The sequence below is a fragment of the Numida meleagris genome, chromosome 5 (assembly GCF_002078875.1).
Source record: "Numida meleagris isolate 19003 breed g44 Domestic line chromosome 5, NumMel1.0, whole genome shotgun sequence".
Taxonomy (NCBI): Eukaryota; Metazoa; Chordata; class Aves; order Galliformes; family Numididae; genus Numida; species Numida meleagris.
In genome coordinates, this window is record NC_034413.1 from 33813609 (window position 1) to 33833393 (window position 19785).

The 19785-nt window shown below is 44.1% G+C and overlaps 2 protein-coding genes across 13 annotated transcripts in view; one reads left to right on the plus strand and one right to left on the minus strand.

Moving 5' to 3' along the window:
• Nucleotides 276-17243, minus strand: C5H21orf58 (chromosome 5 C21orf58 homolog). 6 transcript variants are annotated; one of them, XM_021398757.1, is made up of 8 exons: nucleotides 10851-17243; nucleotides 9372-9429; nucleotides 7435-7502; nucleotides 6594-6737; nucleotides 6407-6521; nucleotides 4904-5043; nucleotides 2116-2245; nucleotides 276-1149 (listed from the first exon to the last, which is right to left on the minus strand). In XM_021398757.1, the coding sequence occupies exons 1-8, from the start codon at nucleotides 10908-10910 to the stop codon at nucleotides 1094-1096; spliced, it is 771 nt and encodes a 256-aa protein (XP_021254432.1). In that variant the 5' UTR covers nucleotides 10911-17243; the 3' UTR covers nucleotides 276-1093. The 6 variants fall into 6 exon arrangements, with proteins under 6 accessions (XP_021254432.1, XP_021254430.1, XP_021254431.1 ...); XM_021398755.1 differs by having other exon boundaries at nucleotides 6407-6737; XM_021398756.1 differs by having other exon boundaries at nucleotides 2116-2279; nucleotides 6407-6737.
• The window catches only part of PCNT (pericentrin), a 115345-nt gene continuing 112956 nt past the window's right edge, over nucleotides 17397-19785 (plus strand). For all 7 annotated transcript variants that reach the window (XM_021398732.1, XM_021398734.1, XM_021398733.1 and 4 more), the window contains exon 1: nucleotides 17397-17554. In XM_021398732.1, the coding sequence (XP_021254407.1) occupies nucleotides 17510-17554 (45 nt within the window). In that variant the 5' untranslated portion in view covers nucleotides 17397-17509. The remainder of the gene's footprint in view (nucleotides 17555-19785) is intronic.

The following is a 19785-nucleotide window of genomic DNA, read 5'->3' on the forward strand; positions in this document are numbered from 1 at the left end:
TGTTCCTTAGGAGAAAAAAAAAAATGCCAATATTCAAGAAAGGACCTTGGGATTTTTTTTTCCCCCAGGGTGAAACCCTGATAATGCGAGAGAAAGACTGAGAAATACACAAATATACACAAGCTCAGGCTGCTGAAGTCACCCTCCAACAGCACTTTGAAAAGAAAATCTTGGGCAGCATCGTGAAAGTGAGACTGAGAGAGCCCTCATGGGGCAGAACACGCAGGCTGCAGATGGGGGGGGTACTGGTGTTCCGCTGAAATGATCAAATGTGATGACTGCAGGAGCAATTTTATTTCTTCTTTTCCCTACTGAAAATTATTTATTCAAATACTACAAGCTCTGTTAGCCCAACTAAAGCAAATAGAAGAGAGTGCTGCTCTTTGCCCAGGGAGGTTGTGGACGCCCCGTCCCTGGAGGCGTTCAAGGCCAGACTGGATGTGGCTCTGGGCAGCCTGGTCTAGTGGTTGACAACCCTGCACTTAGCAGGGGGGTTGAGACTCGATGATCTTTGAGGTCCTTTCAACCCAGGCCATTCTATGATTTACAAAAAAATCACATGCTCCTGGGCTCTTCTCAGAGGCCACTCTGCAGTCCTCCTGCTACCAAATCCTTGCCATGTAAGCCCAATACAGGAGGAATGTTTTGGTTGATGAGTTGTTTTCATTTATGAAACCTGGGTTAGTTTGTGTTACCCTCCCCATGATGGCAGCTGCAAAGGGGCATTTCTCCAAATGACACATGAAGGGGACTCAGTCTTGAAGCTGAGCCATACTCATTTGCCATAGTTTAGACAACATTAGCATTATGTTTATTTCATGCCCTGGGGCCACTGTGGGACTCTTCAGGACAAGATGTCTTGGTTCTTTGGAAAGAGGGCAAAAGAGTGGTGCTGCTGTTGCTCTGGGCTTGGAAGATGAGAGGAAACAACTGCACTGGCAGAAAGGGGTGAGCAGACTACAGGCATGCGGTACATTTGTTCTGTGGATCTCCAGACTTTTTCCTGATTCTGATCTCCTGATTATTGTACCAATAATTTGCAGATGCACTGACTGTCAGTTAGATTTAGGAACAGCTCAAATACAGGTTGAACTCAGCGATGCAATTGTCCACCTTCAGGGGAAGGTATGCGGTCAGTATGTGGGCCACCTGCAAAAAGAAAAATGACCTTGTTGTGTTGGTAATAGCCAACAGTGAGTGCTTGTTGCAGCTGCATGAGAACAGTAAAGATGTGTAGGATCTCATAATTCATGCTGAAGAGGGAGAAGGCAGCTTAAAAGCTGTGACAAGGTTATTCTGCTGATTTTTGCAAGCAGCTGAGCAACAGCTAATTGCACTGATACTGGAAGGAGCCAAGAGCTCTTTACCAGTAAAGATTATGAATAGAAACGTTTAGCCCTTGTAATTCCATTAGGTAAACACTCTTTTCAGGATTTCAAATCCCATACTAAAAAGGGCCATACAGACACTCATAGCAGCAGCTTCCCCAAGCCGGAGGATGTGTATCTATCCTTTCCTTCTGCTCACTAAGCCTTTGGTAGAGATGTAGCACAGACGTAAGAGCAGTGATTCTCTGTCCCAAAGTCCCCAGCCACCCAGTCATGCTCTAGCACAGGGTCTTTGAAGGAAGGGCCAGCTTCAGCATGTGAGAACTTCCTAACACTGCTGCTTCCTTGCCTTCTTTCTTGCTGTCTCCTCATTACATACTTAGCAAGATCGCTGTGCTCTTTGTTCAGATCTGGTTAAGCCACCACACCTTGGCATATAGGCAGGCTGGCTCACTGAGCAGTGGGTCTGCTCATGCGCCCGTTCAAGCACCAGGCCCTGGTGTGATCTACATGCACTAGAAAACAGCCCAGAACAAGATTCCAGGTGCAGGGAAGGCTCAGGCATGCAAGCCCAAAGGAGGAGCAGTCTATTCACCTCTGCTTGAGGATCTCAGCAGCGCTGTAAGAATATAAATCCCATAGGGAATATCAGCTTGAATGCATAAGCAGCCCCTGCTCAGCAGGCCAAACAATTCACACCATAGTGATCCAGCAGCTTACATCTGCATAGCTGGGAGCATGCTGCTATTCCAACACTGGGCTGAGGATGTAGGTAGGAGTCCCTCACCTGGCATCAGGACCCCAGCAGGCATGGCATGGAGGGGCAGCCCTGGAGGAGAGTAGTGGTGGTGGTGATGCACTGCAGACAGCCAGGGACGATCTGTTTTCACAGCCACAGGAGCGGTGAGCTGCAGGTCCTTGTTGGAGATAAGCAAAGGGGTTTTGGTGGCCCTAGGAGGGAGGTGGGGACCATACGGACATGCTCTGTCCCTCCTGCTGCCTCCCACAGACTCTTTCACTTGAGGTGACGCTCAGCACAGCTCTGACATTTCTGAGGAAATGCCAATGCTGCCTGCCATTTCCACAGCAAAACTATCACTTGCATGCTGGCTGTGATGGTGCTAGTTCCCAAGATGTCGGTACCTTGAAATGTGAGAGCAAGCAGCTGCCGCCAGAGGCTTTCCATCTCAGGCAGACATTTTGTCTCAACAGGTGCAAAAGCTGTCAGCTCCCAACTGCACACATCACAGGGATGGGTTATGGAAGACTGTGTTTCCCACCCCTCAGCTTAACATGAATGGGAGGGGGCTTTTAAGCTATTTAATTGCCCTTGTATATAACAGGTAGGAAAGGTGTGAATGAACTGGGCAACTACTGCAGAAGTGTGGAAGTTGGTTTCTTAACGTCTCACTACCTAAATTTCCAAGAAAAAGAACAGAATTTCTCTCTTGAAGCATGGAGAAAAGTCATGGTCAGCTTGAAAACAGAGGGTTGAAAAAGTACAGGGGAAGACTGCAAGACAAGAGATATCCCCAGTCCCTAAAGACTAACAATCCTTGCTACTTTGATAGTAAATGCTTTGGAGTAGAGACTAGAAATACATTTTTTCAAAGCACTTAAGATGACTAATAATCTAGATAGCGTCCTGCTAGAAATAGCTTAGGAACTGTGCACCTAAGGATATGTTCAAAATTACCTACCTTTTGTTAAGTACTAGGTTTGTTTTGGAGAAAAACCTAAAGGGATCTAAACAAAAATATCTATAAAACCTGTCCTTCCAGACCTTGCTAGTCATTGATTCACAGCATGGCTGTCCAACCTTTTGGCTTGTCTGGGCCACATTGAGTGAGAAGGAATTGTCTTGGGCCACATATACGTTGCTCTAAAAGTACTGCCTCCTATTTATTTCCATGGAAACTACAACAGATACAAAGAGCACAGTAACACTTCTTGATTGGACAAATTCTCAGCTATAAAACACTTTTTCAGTGTAGTCGCCATCATTAGCTATGCATTTTCTCCAGTAATGAACAAGAGCCTGTATGCTGCACTCATGGAAATCTGTACCACCAGAGGTGATTCACTGTTGCCACAGCTGAGACATACTACCCACCACCTCACTGTGCTAACATCCAGTGTTCAGTTTCCATAAACATTCAGCAATTGTTGATGAATGTCAGTGGGTGCCATTTTTTCCACATAGAAGAATTCATCGTCAGATACCACTGTGTCGGAGCGCCTCTCTGCTGCCATCTGTCACACAGCAACAAAATGTAACAGGATATTGGTGGGAAGTCTCAACCTCTACTCCCATACTACCAACATCTACCTCTGACATCACAGGCCAACATCATAAAACAGGAGGCATTACTTTCATAGCAGCCCTCATAATACATACAATATTGTTACTATATAAGTAACAAAATATTTAAATTTTTAATATTTTTCTTAAAATATTTTTAAAAGAGAGCAACAGAAACAAAATTAGTGGGATATTTGACCTCACTTTTGAGGAACTAATGCATCACTTTGGTTTAATGGAAATTATTGCAATTCTTTTACTCTTCCTGTACTTCATCCTTGACAATAATTGTGTGCACTGCCAAAAAGTGATAACATGAACAAGGTGTGATTGTGAAGCAAAATATATTTCTCTCTGGTAAGACAGGGATTACAAAAGTCTGGTAAAGAGACATGATCAGATTTTTGAGTTTAATATCTGACTGCAACTCTTTCTATTGACTGAAAATGGAGTTGCAAACATAAATTGGTGATTTCATTTTTTGCAATTTTTTTGAAACAAATTCGCTAACGCCTTTATCAAAATGGAAAGCATAGCTGCATAATCCTCACTGTTCAGAGCCCTGTGTTTAGCCAGCATGTCAAAATGCATACAACTACCTGCCATCACTTCAGTCAGTGCTGTATAGCACTGCCCACCCTGTGCCCTGGTTTCTATCAACACCATGTCAATAGCATACTGACAGTTCAGTTGTTGCTGAACAATGAGTGCATGCCCAGGCCACTTCATGGGTTGGACATGCCTGATTTAGAGTAAGACAATAGCTAGAGCTGTTCAAGTATAACCACAAAAACCTGTGCTTCAGCTCTAGCTGGTTTTGAACCACCAGGTCAAGTTTCACTAGTTACAGGACTTGCTGCAAGCAACTGGGCAATACTTCTTACAAGTGGGCAGGAGTGAAGCCATACTGCTACTTGTTGACTAGAGGTGAACTTCTGGTGCTTTGAAGACACCTGGGGATGCCAATACAGATGTACCAGATGTTTCAGCAATAGTCAGCAGGAGTTACGCTCCCAAATGCAGCGGCAGATGCCCATTATAGACCTCTTTCATGTCTGTTAGTAGATACGTTTCAGAGCTGGACTGAATCCAGTTTGCACCTGTGTGTGAAACATCTTCTGTTGGGTCCTCACATGTTGCTAAGCAGGACTACAGGTAAAACCTGCAGGAAACCCTGGGCAGCAGAACTTTTTTTATCCAGTCCCTGCACCCTCCAGGATAACAACTATTGCCCCACATGAGCAAGGATGCCTTTTGGACACAGTAACACTACCTGCTGTGTGTGCTGAAGCAGGGGATAGCTGGATCTGGCAGTCTGTGCAAATGCCATCGGTGGCAGAGACTTCAGCATCATGTTCTGCATGATGATCTGATGCATCTGTGCATTCTGCATCAGCATCATTTCCACCATATCTGGGAAAAAGTCATTCAAAGGAAGAAAGTAAGAGCTTTATCAGCAACAGACAAGCAGCAGAGGTATCTCAGTAGGAACTGCCCTCCAGGATGCAAACTCATGAATGCAACTGAGATAAAGTGGCTGAAAATGACACTTGGGTAATACTAGTGTTACGTGCCGAGATGGTGCAAAATTAGTGTCTATGAATAAGACCATCCACCCCAGATCTCCTGTCCCCCCCCTCTCCAAGGAAGCTGCTGTTGAGCATCTTCTGTTAGTTCTATTGCAAGCCCATCTCTGTAGCTACACTCGCTGGCAGGCTGGAGAAAAGCTGTGCACTGGAGCTCTCACTTGCTCCAGCATGGACTGGAACCATATGGCACTCTCCACAGCTCTAGTTCAAGAAAATTGTTGTCCACATCAGAGGTTTCCTCAGCTTTACATAATATTGCAGTGCCACCATAAGAGTCCACTGCATGTGCATCACATCCACTTAACACGATCTCTGGATCCTAATTACAAAGGATGTGTACAGTGGAACTATCTTAAGTGGGGGGAGAGGGGGAGGAGAGGAAGAAAAGCAAAGCAACTTTTTTTAACTGATCATACCAAAGACATTTTAAATGTATTAACTTCAGATAGGTCATGTATGAGTTTGGACTAGTTTGTTTAGGAAAATAAACCACTAGTTCAATAAATACAGCCACTTAAACTAAGAAATAGTTAAGAAACATTGCAGTTTAGTATCTGGAGACATTGTTTGTGACATAACAAAGCCTTTGACTGAGGGTTGAGCCAGGGAAATCAACCCAGGTTTTTGTTCATGTGTCATTTCACAGAAGTATCTACCTATGTTTAGAAACAAAGTCTTGTTATTGGTGCCATAGTATATTTGAAACAGCACTTTCAGCTGTTCTGTCTTATTTCCAAACAGAAGACTTAAAAGTCTATACTGCTCTACGGAAATTGGACAGCAGGTCAAGATAAGACAAAATGAATAAAAATGGATTTTAAAAGCCTGTTTGTGAATTTTAGAATCATCCATTTGCATGTGTTTGACCTTCGTAAAGTTACTCAGTGCCTTGAATTGAGCTGTTTTCAATTCCCTCAGCTTTCTTGACAGCTCAGCTTTGCTTTGTTGAGTTTGTAGTCCCATTTCTTTAGTTTTAGCAATAAGAGCTTGTCCAAAATCTTTTAAGAACTGATTTCTCTTTTTGCAGAGTGCAATTCCTACAGCCCCAACAGCAGCCCAGTAGTGACAGAGTCCATCACTGACTTGGATGCTCTGTCCCCTGACTCTTCCCCTTGCAGTGGCTCCTTTTCTGGGTATCACTCTGAGCATGGTGGTGGGACTGGACAGCTAGACCTAGTGAATGGTACCTTCTTTAATGCTTCCAGAGCGAGGATATGCAAAAGGCTGGGCAGTGGGGATGTGTGCTATCAGTGGAGGCGGCTGTGGGAGCTGCTGGATGATGGTGGCAGGCTGAGGAGGCATCTGGATAAGAAAGGAAAATGGAGAAGTCAATGCTAATTTTGGCCAGTGCTTCCTAGGAGTGACAATCCTTACCGCCTGTTGGATAATCCTTGGTGTTTCTGCTTGAGGTGCTGGAAAAGGTATCTGGTAGATGTGTGGGGGACCAGCACCGTAGTTCCTATACGGTCCCCCAGCTGGTGCAGAAGGCTTCGACAGCTCTTCCAGAAGGTGTTGCTCCTGCAAAATCAGGTAACTTCTTAAAGAAAATCTGGTCACAGAAAGGCTGGCAGTGTTGTTACACTCACTGGATTAAATAGGCTGAACCTTCGGGAATCTGTGGCAGAACACAGCTTTCCTCACCTACAACACTCCTGCAAAAACTGCTGTGTAATGGGCAGACCACAAGTGAGTGCTGCACGAAGAGATGTCAGAGCTAGAACAAGTGAAAAGAAGGTGTTTCTTCCTGAATATCCCGAGGGTCTACAATTATCAGTACAAGTGGGAGTGGAAAGAAGTGAAGAATAAACTGCCGGAAGTCCGCAAAAAAAAAAATCCTTAATGGTTGATCCTCTCCACATATGATGAATAAGTAATAGTTGTCCCTATTTTGGCAGCATTAAAGAGTCCTTTGTCTGTATTTTGGAACTAACCCAGAGAGTTTACAATATAGCAGTTTATAACAAACAGAATCAACACACCAGGTGATTGAAGTGGGTGCAGGTTTTGTTTGCTAAAGTGGGGGAAGTCCTGTCCAGCTTCCCAGAAGCATCCTCGTCTCCATACTAAGAGCCACACTTCTCATAAAAAGGGCTCAGTGCATTCACACTGCTTGTTTAAAGTAACATCTGATTTTGTCCTTCAAATTCTACTCTTGTGCTCATCACGTTAAACCACACATCTTGTACAGTCACTTGACGACAAGTACTGCTCTTACCGTAAGCTCCTGCAGCAGATTTTTCCTTCGTTTCAAGGCACTCTGAAGCATATACTCATGTCTGTTCCCTGAAGGAGGAAAAGACCATCATATTCTTCAAGGATCACAAGGACAAGATTACTGTAACATTTGCATTATGGGATTAATTCTGGAAGATATGCTAGGAGATAGCTTGATTTCCTCCTCAAAAATATTTAGGCTACCCTTCTTGTATAATCCATGAATGGACAATGACTTTATGCTACATGCAGACACAGTTGCTTGGCAGCTCTACAAAGGCAGTGCATCTTCCCTGAAAACAAACTTCCCAGATTGCTCTCTAATACGCCCTGCTAACTTCCTGGCTTAACAACTCATTTCAGCCTGAAAATTTCTGGATATACTCTGTGCATGCAGAGGATGATTGTGCAAAGTATTTTAAAAAGTTTGTGGCATATCAACACAAATTCAGTTTTGAAGATCAACTTTTCTGATCCTTTTTGTTTTGAGTTTTTCCCACATAAAGCTGATTTTGAGCCCTCTCAAAATGAAAAGAAACTTTTCAGATACATTGGAGGCATGCCTAGCATCTCTTCTGAAAAAGATCATTTTGAAACTAAAAGGTGGATTTTTATTTCTTGGCCACAGCATTCAAAGTTTCCAACTATTTGTGCATTGGATCAATAAATATTAGCCCAGAGTAAAGTCTAAAAATATTACTGATCATCTACTGACTGGCTTTACTCCATTCATAATACAATTATGAGCACTGTGTGCATACTCACATCCTGAGTTTCGTTCAGGAAAAGAGGCCAGGAATTCCAGCATACTTATGGAATTTCCAAAGTTTAGATAATTCGTTATAAAAGCTAGAGAATGAGCCAGAAATTGATAAATAAGGGAGTTCAAAATAACATGTCTTTATCAAAGCCTTCCAAAGGCTGTCATGATGGTTCACTCATGAATAGCATGTTCCCTTCAACAGTACTTTAATGGTGGCTATGCCTTCTACGAGCAGTATGTTAACTGCTTTATACGGCATTTGAAGTTTCCTGGTAAAACAGACAGTTACCAATCCAGCCCTCCCGATCAACTCTTTCAGTGTAACAATCTGTTTCACTAAGTGAGTCACTTTTCTTTTAAACTGGAAACCATGTCCTGGCCTGCATCAGGCTGCATTGTTAAGGTTCAAAAGTGCAATACAATATTAGAAACAGACTGGACCTCCTGCTTTTACTCCTCAAAGACACCAGGCCACCATAACAACTCCTTTTCAGGCACGTACAGTATCAATTATACCAAGCATACAGCTGGATTGAGACACTTGCTCACTCCTGGGTGTGGGACTTAAAATGGGTGCAAGCTCCAGCTTAGCCAGCATCCATGGCTGAGAGGTCACAAAGGACATCTCTGTGATAAGGCATTCTTTCTTATGGTACTGGACTTGCCTGGCTGATCATTTGTCTTTGGCAAAAAAAAAAAAAAAAAAAAAAAAAAAAAAAAAGTTGGTTGGTTTCAAAAGGTGCCATGCAGGCAGCAGGTTTAGCAAGGCCATTCTCCTTGCATCAAGACTTCTAAGATTTACCAGCTTGGTTAGGACTGATTCATATACAGATTATCACTGCTGTTCATGCTTCACTGGAACTTGCATTTGCAACTTCTGATCCCCAGGGCTGCATGCAGATTTAGATACCAGGGCTGAGCTAAGACAGCACTGACTTCAGTTTGGATCGTTCTTCCCATTCTCCAGAAGACATCCCTGTCACAGAAGCTAAGACAGAGCAAATTCTGACTATCAAAACTCCTGGCCTCTAAGCCCTTAGAGCCAAAGGCCTGTTCTGGCTTTTAGGGAGTATATGGGATCATCTCATGTGATCTATCAAGAAACTCATAACTGAAAGCATCACTAAACCCCTTCCATTTCAAGTCCATAACCAGAACAAACACTTCTCTTTTACTTGCTGCTGGGAGAGGTGACTCGATCTTCTCTAGGTTCTTCTGTTCATTTTCCAGTCTCTATTGATGGAAACACAAAGAAAACCAATTGTGACTTAGACAGAAAAATTCACAACAATTCAATCCTTTGTTATAGACGTAGGCTTGGGATAGAGAAAATAAATCAGAAGTGGAGGCAAGGAACACTTCTTTTCTACCAAATCACAGCTAATGAGGTCTGTAAGAATAACAAAACCACATAGAAGTAGGAGCGGTCTCATAGAACACAATAGTAAGTACAACAATGACAGCAAAGCAACAGGAGTCCAGGCTGCAGAGAGCAAAGATTTGCTTAAATGTGACAGCGGCGTGTACAGAAATATGAAAAAGAAACTTTCTACCTTCAGAAAAGGTAGAAAATCTCCAAGGAGATACCTTTGCCTCCACTACCAACCCTTAAACGAGGTCTGGGAAGGGGTGGATCCTGGCTCTACCCCTTCTGGTCACTCAGGTGCATGCTCCCCTGGGTTGGCCCTGTATTCCTACTATGTGCTCAATCACTGTTTCAAGCCATGATGTAGCATTTCCACTACAATCTCACTATAAATTTAGTCACAGCAAGAGAACAATCATGCTTCCAGCTGGCCTGGCCATCTCAGACATGGGAACTGATAGCACAGTGAATCAGGAGACTTATTTTGTAGGACAGAGAGCTAGAACATGTGAAGAACTTGATGCCAGAGAGTTTTGGATATTCAGTGCGCTAATAGTCTTAAATGGCTCTGACCAGCCTCAGCCTGGGACTTACATCCACATCCCCTGCCCACATGCCAGGGTGTCCTTATAATCTCAGCTCTAGGTCTTCAGTTCCTCTCTGAGCTATACTGCATAGCTATAACTAGTCTCCTGTTCATGCAGTGCCAAGCCTGTGACTGGCTGTGGATCCCAGGAACTCTGATCCCAATTTGCAGACACTTTCCCTCTTGGCTTTGGGCCTTCCCTAATGCTATGAGCTTGCTTGATGGATCTGGGCTTTTGTTTGAACCCAGCCACCCTCTCTGGCTCTGCCCTGCTTGGGCCAGGCTCTTTCCTAAACAGTTGTGCTGTTATGTTCAACTTTCTGATCCTTAGGGAACAGCTGGACTTTGTTCCCCTCCAATCTCAGAATTAAAGACCTTTTCCTAAGCACAAGCACACTTCTGGCTCCTGAGCTCTGCCTAGTTCCATACTGTCAAAAGCTTTGCCCTCAAGTTACTGACACATCTAAGACAAAATACTCCACCTTGGAGAGTTGTATCTTAAACTGTAATTGTATATTAAACAATCATGTTTATACAGATGTATCTTGCTCTGCCACTGCTGGCATGGTGAACAAGGTTCTCAGCTGGCTGCAGACCCTTTTTGTATCTCAGTGGAAATATGATTAAGATACAGTGTTAATGTCTAAATGTGCCAGAGCAAAAAGCAGAGCAAAGGTGACCACTGCAGATTTATTAACTTACCTCTTCTAGGAGCTTGAGTTTCATCTGGGCCATGCAATCCACCCATGAAGGATCTGTCATTGTAGTAGACTCATGAAAGAGCAGGCAGGCAAGAGCATGCTAAATAGCTAAGCAAATGTAGATATGTTTTTGGTGCTCCTTTCTTCCACTCCACAATCTTCATAGAAGAATTTTGTTAGAAAAAAAAAAAAACAAAAAAACAAAAAAAAACAAGAAAAACCAAACCAAAACAACAACAAAACTCAAAAACCAAGACTGGGAGAAACGAGAGAAGAAAATAAATGTTTCAATTTCACTATCAGGTAAAAATTAATATAGATGTCTGCCACCATAACATAGACAAATATCTTGTTGCCATTTCTCTCAAGGTGTTTTTGTGCTGCAGGTTGCGATGGCCACATAAGAGTAACTGAGCTTGAGCATTTGTCTGTCCTTAATGGTTGCTAGCCTCTCACTGACAGTATCTCTAGGCCTGGCCCTCTGTGTTGTTACTGTGGTCTTATACATACCTTTCTGATTAGTTCCTGTACTTTGGTTGCTAAGTTTGTAATGCCAATCCACAGCATAAACAATTTAATCTCCAGGTGCAGATGCTTGTTTACCTTCTGTGAAGTAAATGCCCAGCACATTAGGAGATAGGGGAGAAAAAAAGACAAAAGCTTTGTATGTGTACATATTTAACATAAACCCAATGCTAAAGGTCAGATTGTGATCTGACTGATACATGTTAACAATACCTATTGGACTATTAAGGGTCCATACACTTTTGACTTGGCCCTTTATACAGATTTTCATGATCAGATAGTAATTAAAAAATGATTTAAGGAGAATAGCTGGAACTCATCATAGGATGAGTAAAACAGCAAAGAGGTTGTGTTCTGACATTCTTTTGATTACCATCTTCTGAGCAGCTTCTGGGGTGCTTTCTCCTTCCAGCGTGAAAAGCAAAGCAACATTTATAACTGACAGCCATAAAATCAATACCAAGGCATGAGAAAGATACCAGATAACAGATACTCTGCTCTGCTTCTAGGAGAGAAGAATTACAACACCTTCCTTATTCAAAGGCCATGGCAAAGCCACTGCTGAGCCCCTGCAGACAGCTGGAGTGGCAGACAGACAATTCTACTCAGCTATGCGGGAGCGGCAGAGATCACCTACTCCAGCTGTGACCCACATAGCATGTGTGTGCAATCTGCTCTTAAAAATACACAGGCTGGTAGACACTGGAGAGATTATAGCAACTGTGACAGGGGGGCCCCAAATATAGCTGCACCCTGCCAGGCCTAGGGCTCAGCTTACTTTGGCTCACTTGTGCAGCTAAGAGCAATGAGGCAGAATAGAAAACTCTCACCTGCCAGCAGCCTGTGGCTTATAGAAAAAAAAAAAACCCTGTGTATGTTTTTATACTTAAATTCACATTTTTGATCCCTTTGTCCTCTTGGCATCTGCAACAATCTTTGATAAGGAGTTTCCTAGGTAACTTAAATTTAGCAAGAGCCTTGTTACACAGATAAAAGGTTTAAGTATAGAAGTTTACCTAGGCAAAGAAAGCAAGAAGAAAAGGTTTGCATTTAGATTGTTTTAAATCTAGATTTCCAAAACTTTTTAATTTGTTATACAAGGTAGTTTATTACTGTTCTCCATACACTTTTCACTTTTTTGCATACCATTTGTGGCTTACACTCTGGTATCATCAAATTCCTGTTCAGGTGTCACTTTTCTAAGCTAGAGAATCCATTCACTTCTTCCTCAAATGGCAGGTTTTCCTTATTCATTGATTTCACAACTTAGAGGAGGCTGGGAGGGTGTAACAGTAGTGCCCACAAGGATGATTCTTATATCCATCTCTTGAACTCCATTATCAGCCACTCACAGAAGGTGCTGCATCAGCTGCACTTTCGATCAGATTTAGTTTGTCTGGCTGTTTGTACAACTCAAGTTTTTCCTAGTGAGTTCTCTTTGTACTTTCCTATCTCATGATTTCTTGTGATTCAGTGAACAGAGCTGCCTTCAGTATTCAGGCGGTGATGTAGCAAAGAGCTGTGCTGGTGTCTCCAGACAACCACAGTGGCAACAAGCCTGCTATTAGTCATTGCTGATGCTGCAGTCAGTAACCATTGCTTCCTGCTCCTTTAGTGCTTTACACTAACCTTTCTAATTGCTGAGGAATTTTGAGCTGATATTTTATCACTAATAGTTTATTTAAGTACTACCTAGAAGTTAAGTTTCTAAACCTGCCATTGCAATAGAAAAGGAGGGTTACAAGAAAGGTTGAGAAAAACAACACAGCTGAAGTATTTAATTAAAAATATAGTGAGAGTGTCAAGTAACTGAGATGACTGTTAGAGGACAGAAAGAGCAATCTTTGCTTGATGTGACAGTGTCCCAGAGAAAATCCAATATTAGATATAAAAAATGCTTTCCAGAACTTATGGTTGCTCTGGTCACAATGGGATCCCTACTACATGGACTTCTTCCAACCTGCTGATGACTTGCTAGCAGTGTGCCAGCCACACACAAAAGGATCTTGTAGAAAAGGAGTTTCTGTAGTTACTGTGCATCACGAATTAGGGATCACAAATGAAGATCCAAAAAAAGCAAAGCCAGACAAATTTAATTCTGCAAAATATTAACAGGACTATTATGTGCACTTCACAGGAGATAATTATTCTGCTCTGTTTAGCAGTGCTGAAGCCACAGTTTGAAGTCACTGTGCCTAATTTTAGATATGGCAGCATAAGAAGGAAAGGAGGTCCAGGGGAAAAAAAAAAGGTAGCAATGGTAGCTTTACAGAATACAAGGTCTGAGAAAGACTTTGAAGAATGGGCACTGTTTAATTTATTAATTAAATGATGAGGTGGAGCCAGTCAGCAATATAAACGGAAGAATATTAAGAACACAGACAATTTATTTTACTGTCTGAAAAGACCGAGCAAGAAACATTTGGCTTAATGAGGAAAATGAAAACTTGTTGAAAACAAGCAAAAAATTCTTAATTATACAATATGATAAGTGATGGGGCTGCTATGTTAGAAAGGGTTTTCACAGACGATGTTTATAAACAATTCACAAAAGCAGTTGTGATGAACATTGCAGGTGGATCAGATCCCTCTTCTGATACAGGAATGGATTAGATGGTGAGCTCCAAACCAGTACTACATTTCTATGATGCCTTTTATTGATTTTGATACCTTATGCCTTGATTTTAATTACTGATTTCTAAAAAATGCTAGAAAAGGAACCAAACAGACACACCTGGAAATATCAGGAGACAATAAATTCCTGTGCTCTGGTTCCACAGGGAAGACTTTTTATTATTTCAGTCTTAGAAGAGGTTATTTGTTTATTAAGAGGGTTAAAAGAATGGGAAAAAAAAAAAGAAACAAACAAACTCATAAAAAGAAATTCACCAGTGGAGAAGTACATGTAATTTCCTTCCAATCAATTGTCTCCTTCTGCCAATTGTAATGCTGTACTTCAAAAACCAAGAGCTCTCATGCTGCACTTTGGAGTCTGAAGCAAAAGATAAGAAATCTTGGAGACATTTCGCTTAATTCCTGACTCCCCTGTCTTGTGTGGACCAGCATACTTGTTGACACCAGAAGCAGAAGAACTGAAGGCTGACTGTATCTGTCAGTGAAATTATAAGTTGCTTACATGGTTACAGAGAGCTACAATGACATAACCCGCATGCATGAGCTAATGTTGTCACTGTTTGCCTGTTATATACCATTTTTAACAGACTAGGAGGATGCTTTGTGCTTGTAAATATCATAAAAAATAGTCTGCATTGGAAGCTAAACATAAGAGTAAAAACATTTTACAATTCGAGTTAAATATTTAATGCCATTGTCAACGTGCAGTGTTCATTGTTACTATTATTTCCGAAAACAGTGATTCCAGTTTGAAACAAATTATTCTTATGATTAACTCTTTTTATAAGACAATGGCAAACCACTAGTCTCTGTAAATGCTGTTCATTCATTTGCAGATAGGTTGCAGCAACTTCCAGAGTTCTGAGAAAGATATCGTGACTAGATGGACTTTCACACAGTATCATTAGTACTACTGCTAACTGAGATGAATTGTAAACAACCTCTACAACTTTTATGGTTGTCAGGTAGGACAGGTCCCAGCAGAAAATGTGTGTGGCAAAGCTGCTCCAACAGCACAAAACCTGAATCCTGTGCTCTGAGTCCAGTTATGGCAGACTGCTGGACAGCTGATACCCTAACCAAGAGGGACTTTTTCAAACACTGCTGTTTTGGGGGCAGTTTAGTTAGACTAGCACTAGAAATCCTGAAATTATAACAGACAGGAATAGAAGGAAATACAACATGAGTTGGTTATTCAAATAAATAAAAAACAATTACCAATAAAGCAAAATGTGTTCAACCCAAACAAACATGAGCTATTTAGTTATTACTAGTTATTTACATCAAGTTTTATCAATGAGAAGTCAAAGCAGTAATTTATTTTAAACCAAATATGTTCAAGTGACATATCTAATTTAACACAATTGCCAGGATAAATGCTTCAACGCATTATCTTTTAAGAAGATTCTTTGTTCCAAGCTTTCCAATTTCCTTTTCCTTCTCAAAAGGTGTCAACTACACAACCTTTTGCACCGAGAAATTTCATAGTGCTCTCCCTTTTTCTAGCAGTAACTGGTAAGGAACTAAGGTTCCTAGCTATGGAGTCACGGCACCTGGAATTGCTCCTGGAGGAAAATAAATAAATAAATAGTGATAAAATAATGAAAACAGCCAAGGGTTAATAGGGCAGGATGTGACCAAGCGGTGTCTCAGGAGCTTGTCTTCTCTCACTTTCTGGTCCAATATCCCCATATAGTTCACTAGCCTCTTTTTTTTTTTTTTTTTCCTTTTCTTTTGTTCTATGGTGAAATATTTACATAGAAATAACACGTCAAACAAAGAGATTGCTATGAAATGCTCCATTCCTTACCTGCAGTACTGCATCCAGGCCTGGGACCCCAGCATGAGAAGGATGCAGAGCTGTTGGAGGGGGGCCAGAGGAGGGCCATAGAGATTATAAGAGGACTAGAGCACCTCTCCCATGAGGAAAGGTTGAGGGAGCTGGGCTTGTTCAGCCTGGAGAAGGTTCTGGGGAGACCTCACTGAGGCCTTCTGGTACTTGAGAGAGCCTTATAAACAACATGGAGGATGACAGTTCACTCGGCCTGACACTGATAGGACAAGAGGGAATGGTATTAAACTAAATTTATTTTAAATGTTAGGAAGAGATTCTTTACTCAGAGGGTGGTGAGACCCAGCACTGCTGTCCAGAGAACACATGGGTGCTCCACCACTGGAGGTGCCCAAGGGCAGGTTGGATGGGCAGCCTGATCTGGTGGGAGACAGCCAGTCCACGGCAGAGGGTTGGGACTAGGCTATCTGTAAGATTCTTTTTGAGCCAGGGCATTCTTTGATTCTGAGAATGCCAACGTTTGTGTTTCTTTCCACATACTTTTTTGGATAAGGGTTGACGTAATGTGGGAATACTCAATGGCACAGATGCAGTCCACACTATGGTAGCTGGTTCTGGCTGACAACCTAGCTGATGCAATGGCCAAATTTATGGCAAAGGCCAGAGACAAACCCAGCTTATGGAACAAATGTATGGGAAAGACAGAAAACAGAAAGTGGATAGAGCATGCAAACATTTTCATTTCCAGGCTTCTTGGAAAGGAAAAGCCAGTGTTTTACAACAGATTACCTCTAAACTGAGCTAGGGTGAGAAATGTGTTTAAAGAATGTGTTTTCTCATGTTGTCCTTTAGTTCTGGTCCAGCTAGTTGAAGAGACAGAGAGGCCATCAGTTTAGCAGATGTCTGCGAAGTTAATTAACCTCAATATTAAAAAAATAGTGCACCTTATTTCTCCCTTGTTACCTCGCGTATTGCCTAGCGCAATCCTATTGTTAGCAGACAAGTTCCCCCCAGCTCCACGTACTGTAACAAAGATGGGCAGTGTCGAGCTGTAAAACCGAGTGGCCTGGGACACTGTGCCACGCTGAACAGCGACCATGATGCGAGGCCCACACAGCCCCCCCCCCCCAGCCCCGCGGCCGCTAGGTGGCGGGCTGTTTTCCCGGGCACAGCTACCTCCCTGTTCCCATTGGCTCCTTTCCGCCCCAGGTCGTCTCGTCTCCCATGGAGGGGCCTCGCGTTTGAAATTGACCGCGCCGCGCGCCGCAGCAGGAGGCGTCTCTCATTGGCGGCCGCTGAAGGGGGGCGGCCGCTGAAGGGGGGCGGGCGCTGGTGGCGGCGGGGGCGACGACGGACCAGAACAGAGGGCACGGCGCCACAGCCCGCCGCCGTCAATCCCAGGAGTCACTTAGAGGGAGTGGGCGGGGAGAGGCTAAAGATTTCTCTCGGCATTAGCAGGCGGACCCTCCGGGTACGGCGATTCTCGCCAATTCCCGCAGAGCTTCCCTCCTTCCCCGGGAGCCTGGTCCACCTCTTCTCTCTGATTGGCCAAAGACGACAGCTGCTGCCTCGCGGTTGGCCAGTTGAGCCAAAGCGGGGGGGGGTGGGGGGGGGGCGAGAGCCGTTGAGCGGCCATGACCAAAACTTCTGTGCCTGCCGCGGTGTGACCTGTGGAGTGGTGGCGTTCTATTGCCTGTATCGGGCAGGGGATGGAGGAGGCGCGGAGGCGCAAGCTGGAGTTTGGCAGAGCCAAGGTGAGGCGAGGCGAAGCGAAGCGAAGCGCCGCGCCCGGGCCCCGGCCCTGCCCGGCCCCGTCCCGTCTCGCGCTGCCGGCTGTTCCTGCGGGCTGTGGGCCTCGGTGTTGTGGGGCGGGTGGAGGATGCGGGGAGCGGCCCAGCGGAGAGCGGGTGTCCTCCTCCCTACCCTGCGGGTTCGTGTTTGTTTGCGTTGTTTTTTTTTTTTCCCCTCACGTTTCTGCTGTTTCTTAAAGTACGTTTCCAGGGGAGAACCCCAGGCACAGGAGCTGTGTGTCTGCGCTCCAACGCCGTGCCCACAGGCCTCCAGCGGGGCTACGGCCAGAGCAGGCCGTCAGGCGGCCGGCTGTCCGGTGGGGCCCCGCCGCGTGGCTGGAGGTGAAGGGAAGGTTCTGGGTGTGGGCTGTGGGCATGTGCACTTCTCCCTTAGTACCTACGATCTGCAGAGTGCACCTGTATTGCCAGTGCTTGATGTCCACCAACCCTGGGAGCTACCGACTTATGCTTTGTTTTGGTAATTGTTCAGGAATGCAGTTTGTGATGGCGTGCTACTCCTTATTTAGTATTTCTGCTATTCTTTGAGCTGTTACTGCTATACCCTTTTGGAAGTTACTGCTGAATGAGACAGTGGCATGCTAGCCCTCAGCCACAAGGTCTCTCAAAGAGATTTGGGTCGATGGTAAGTTGGGAGTGAGTCAACAGTGTGCCTAGGCAGCCTGGAAGGCCAACCGTAGTCTGGGGTGCTTCAACTATGATATTGCTAGCCAGTCAAGGGAAGTGATTGTCTTGCACTGTTGCGGCCTCGCCTTGAGTAGTATGTGTAGTTTTGGGCACCACTGTGCAAAAAAGGACATAAAACTATTAGAGAGTGTCCAGAGGAGTGCTGCAAGGATGATGAATGGTCTAGAGGAGAAAATATATGAGAAACAGCTGAAGTCTCGTGATTTGTTCAGCCCAGAAAGGGGAAGACTAAGGGAAGACCTCACCGTGGCCTATGACTTCCTCACAAGGGGGAGCAGAGAGGCGGGCACTGATCTCCTCTCTGATGACTGCAATAGGATCTGAGGGAATGACATAGAACTGTGACAGGGTAGGTTCAGATTGGACACTGTGAAAAAGGTTCTTCACTGAGAGGGTGGTTGGACACCACCCTGAAACAGTCTCCTCAAGGTGGTGCTCATGGCACCAAGGTTGCTGCCATTCAAGAAGCGTCTGGACAAAGCTCTCAGATATATGGTCTGATTTTTGGGTGGTCCTGTGTGGAGCCAGGAGTCGGATTTGATGATTTTTATGGGTCCCTTCTAACTTGGGATATTCCCTGATTCTATAATTCTCTCCCTCTGCCATGATGGCAATGGGACTGTAGCTAGAAGGAGCTGGCAGGAGCTGTGCAGTGGTATACAGCTGCATGCAGCTCACGTCCTTCTCTCATGGGCTGCAGCCTCTTTGCCAGCACTATCCTTGTGGCCCCCTCCCCCTCAGGCGGCGGCGCAGCTCTTTCTGCAAGGCACCTGCCAGGAAATCTGCTTTCTGCAGCCTGTGGTGGAACAGAGCTTGGCTGTGTACCTCTTTCACCTGCAATGGCTTTTTGCCTCCTCCATGCTCCTAGGGCTGTGCAGGCTGCAGTTGGATCATTGCTGGGAGGGCAGTAGGCTGTTGGCTGGCACTGTGCAGGCAGCATGGCTTTTTCTGGCCTCGCAGGTCTCAGCCAGGTGCTGCACTCCTTGCTTGGCAGCTCTGCATCCATGTAAGTGCTGTATGGCACAGCTCTCTGTCAGTGAAGGATAATAACACGATAGCTTCTTGCATTAATGTTGAAAATGAGAACTTTGTCAAACTCCTGTCCTTCCTCAGGTTGGGAAGTTAAATTAACTGTGGCAAGGTTCTTGTTCAGGTTTCTTTTGTAACACTTCTGTAAGTGCAGTATCTGTTCATTGAAAAATGTTACATACTCACCTTGAACAGGTTATTAGTTCACACCTGTTGTACAGCTGTTGTTTGGCATTGGGAGGAAAAAAAAAAGTAGAGACAGAGGCAGTGCTCTATCTTCTTATTTGTTTTTTTGTCAACGGTTTACGGATGTTCGGCCCGGTTCCGTGACAAAGGGGACGGGGGACCCACGGGCCCACGCCCCGGGAAAAGGGTAAGGAGATGGCCCTGAGAGCAAAGAACAGCGGCAACAATCTGAGGAGAAACAAACTAATTTACTAAATAAGATATCGGAATGCAAA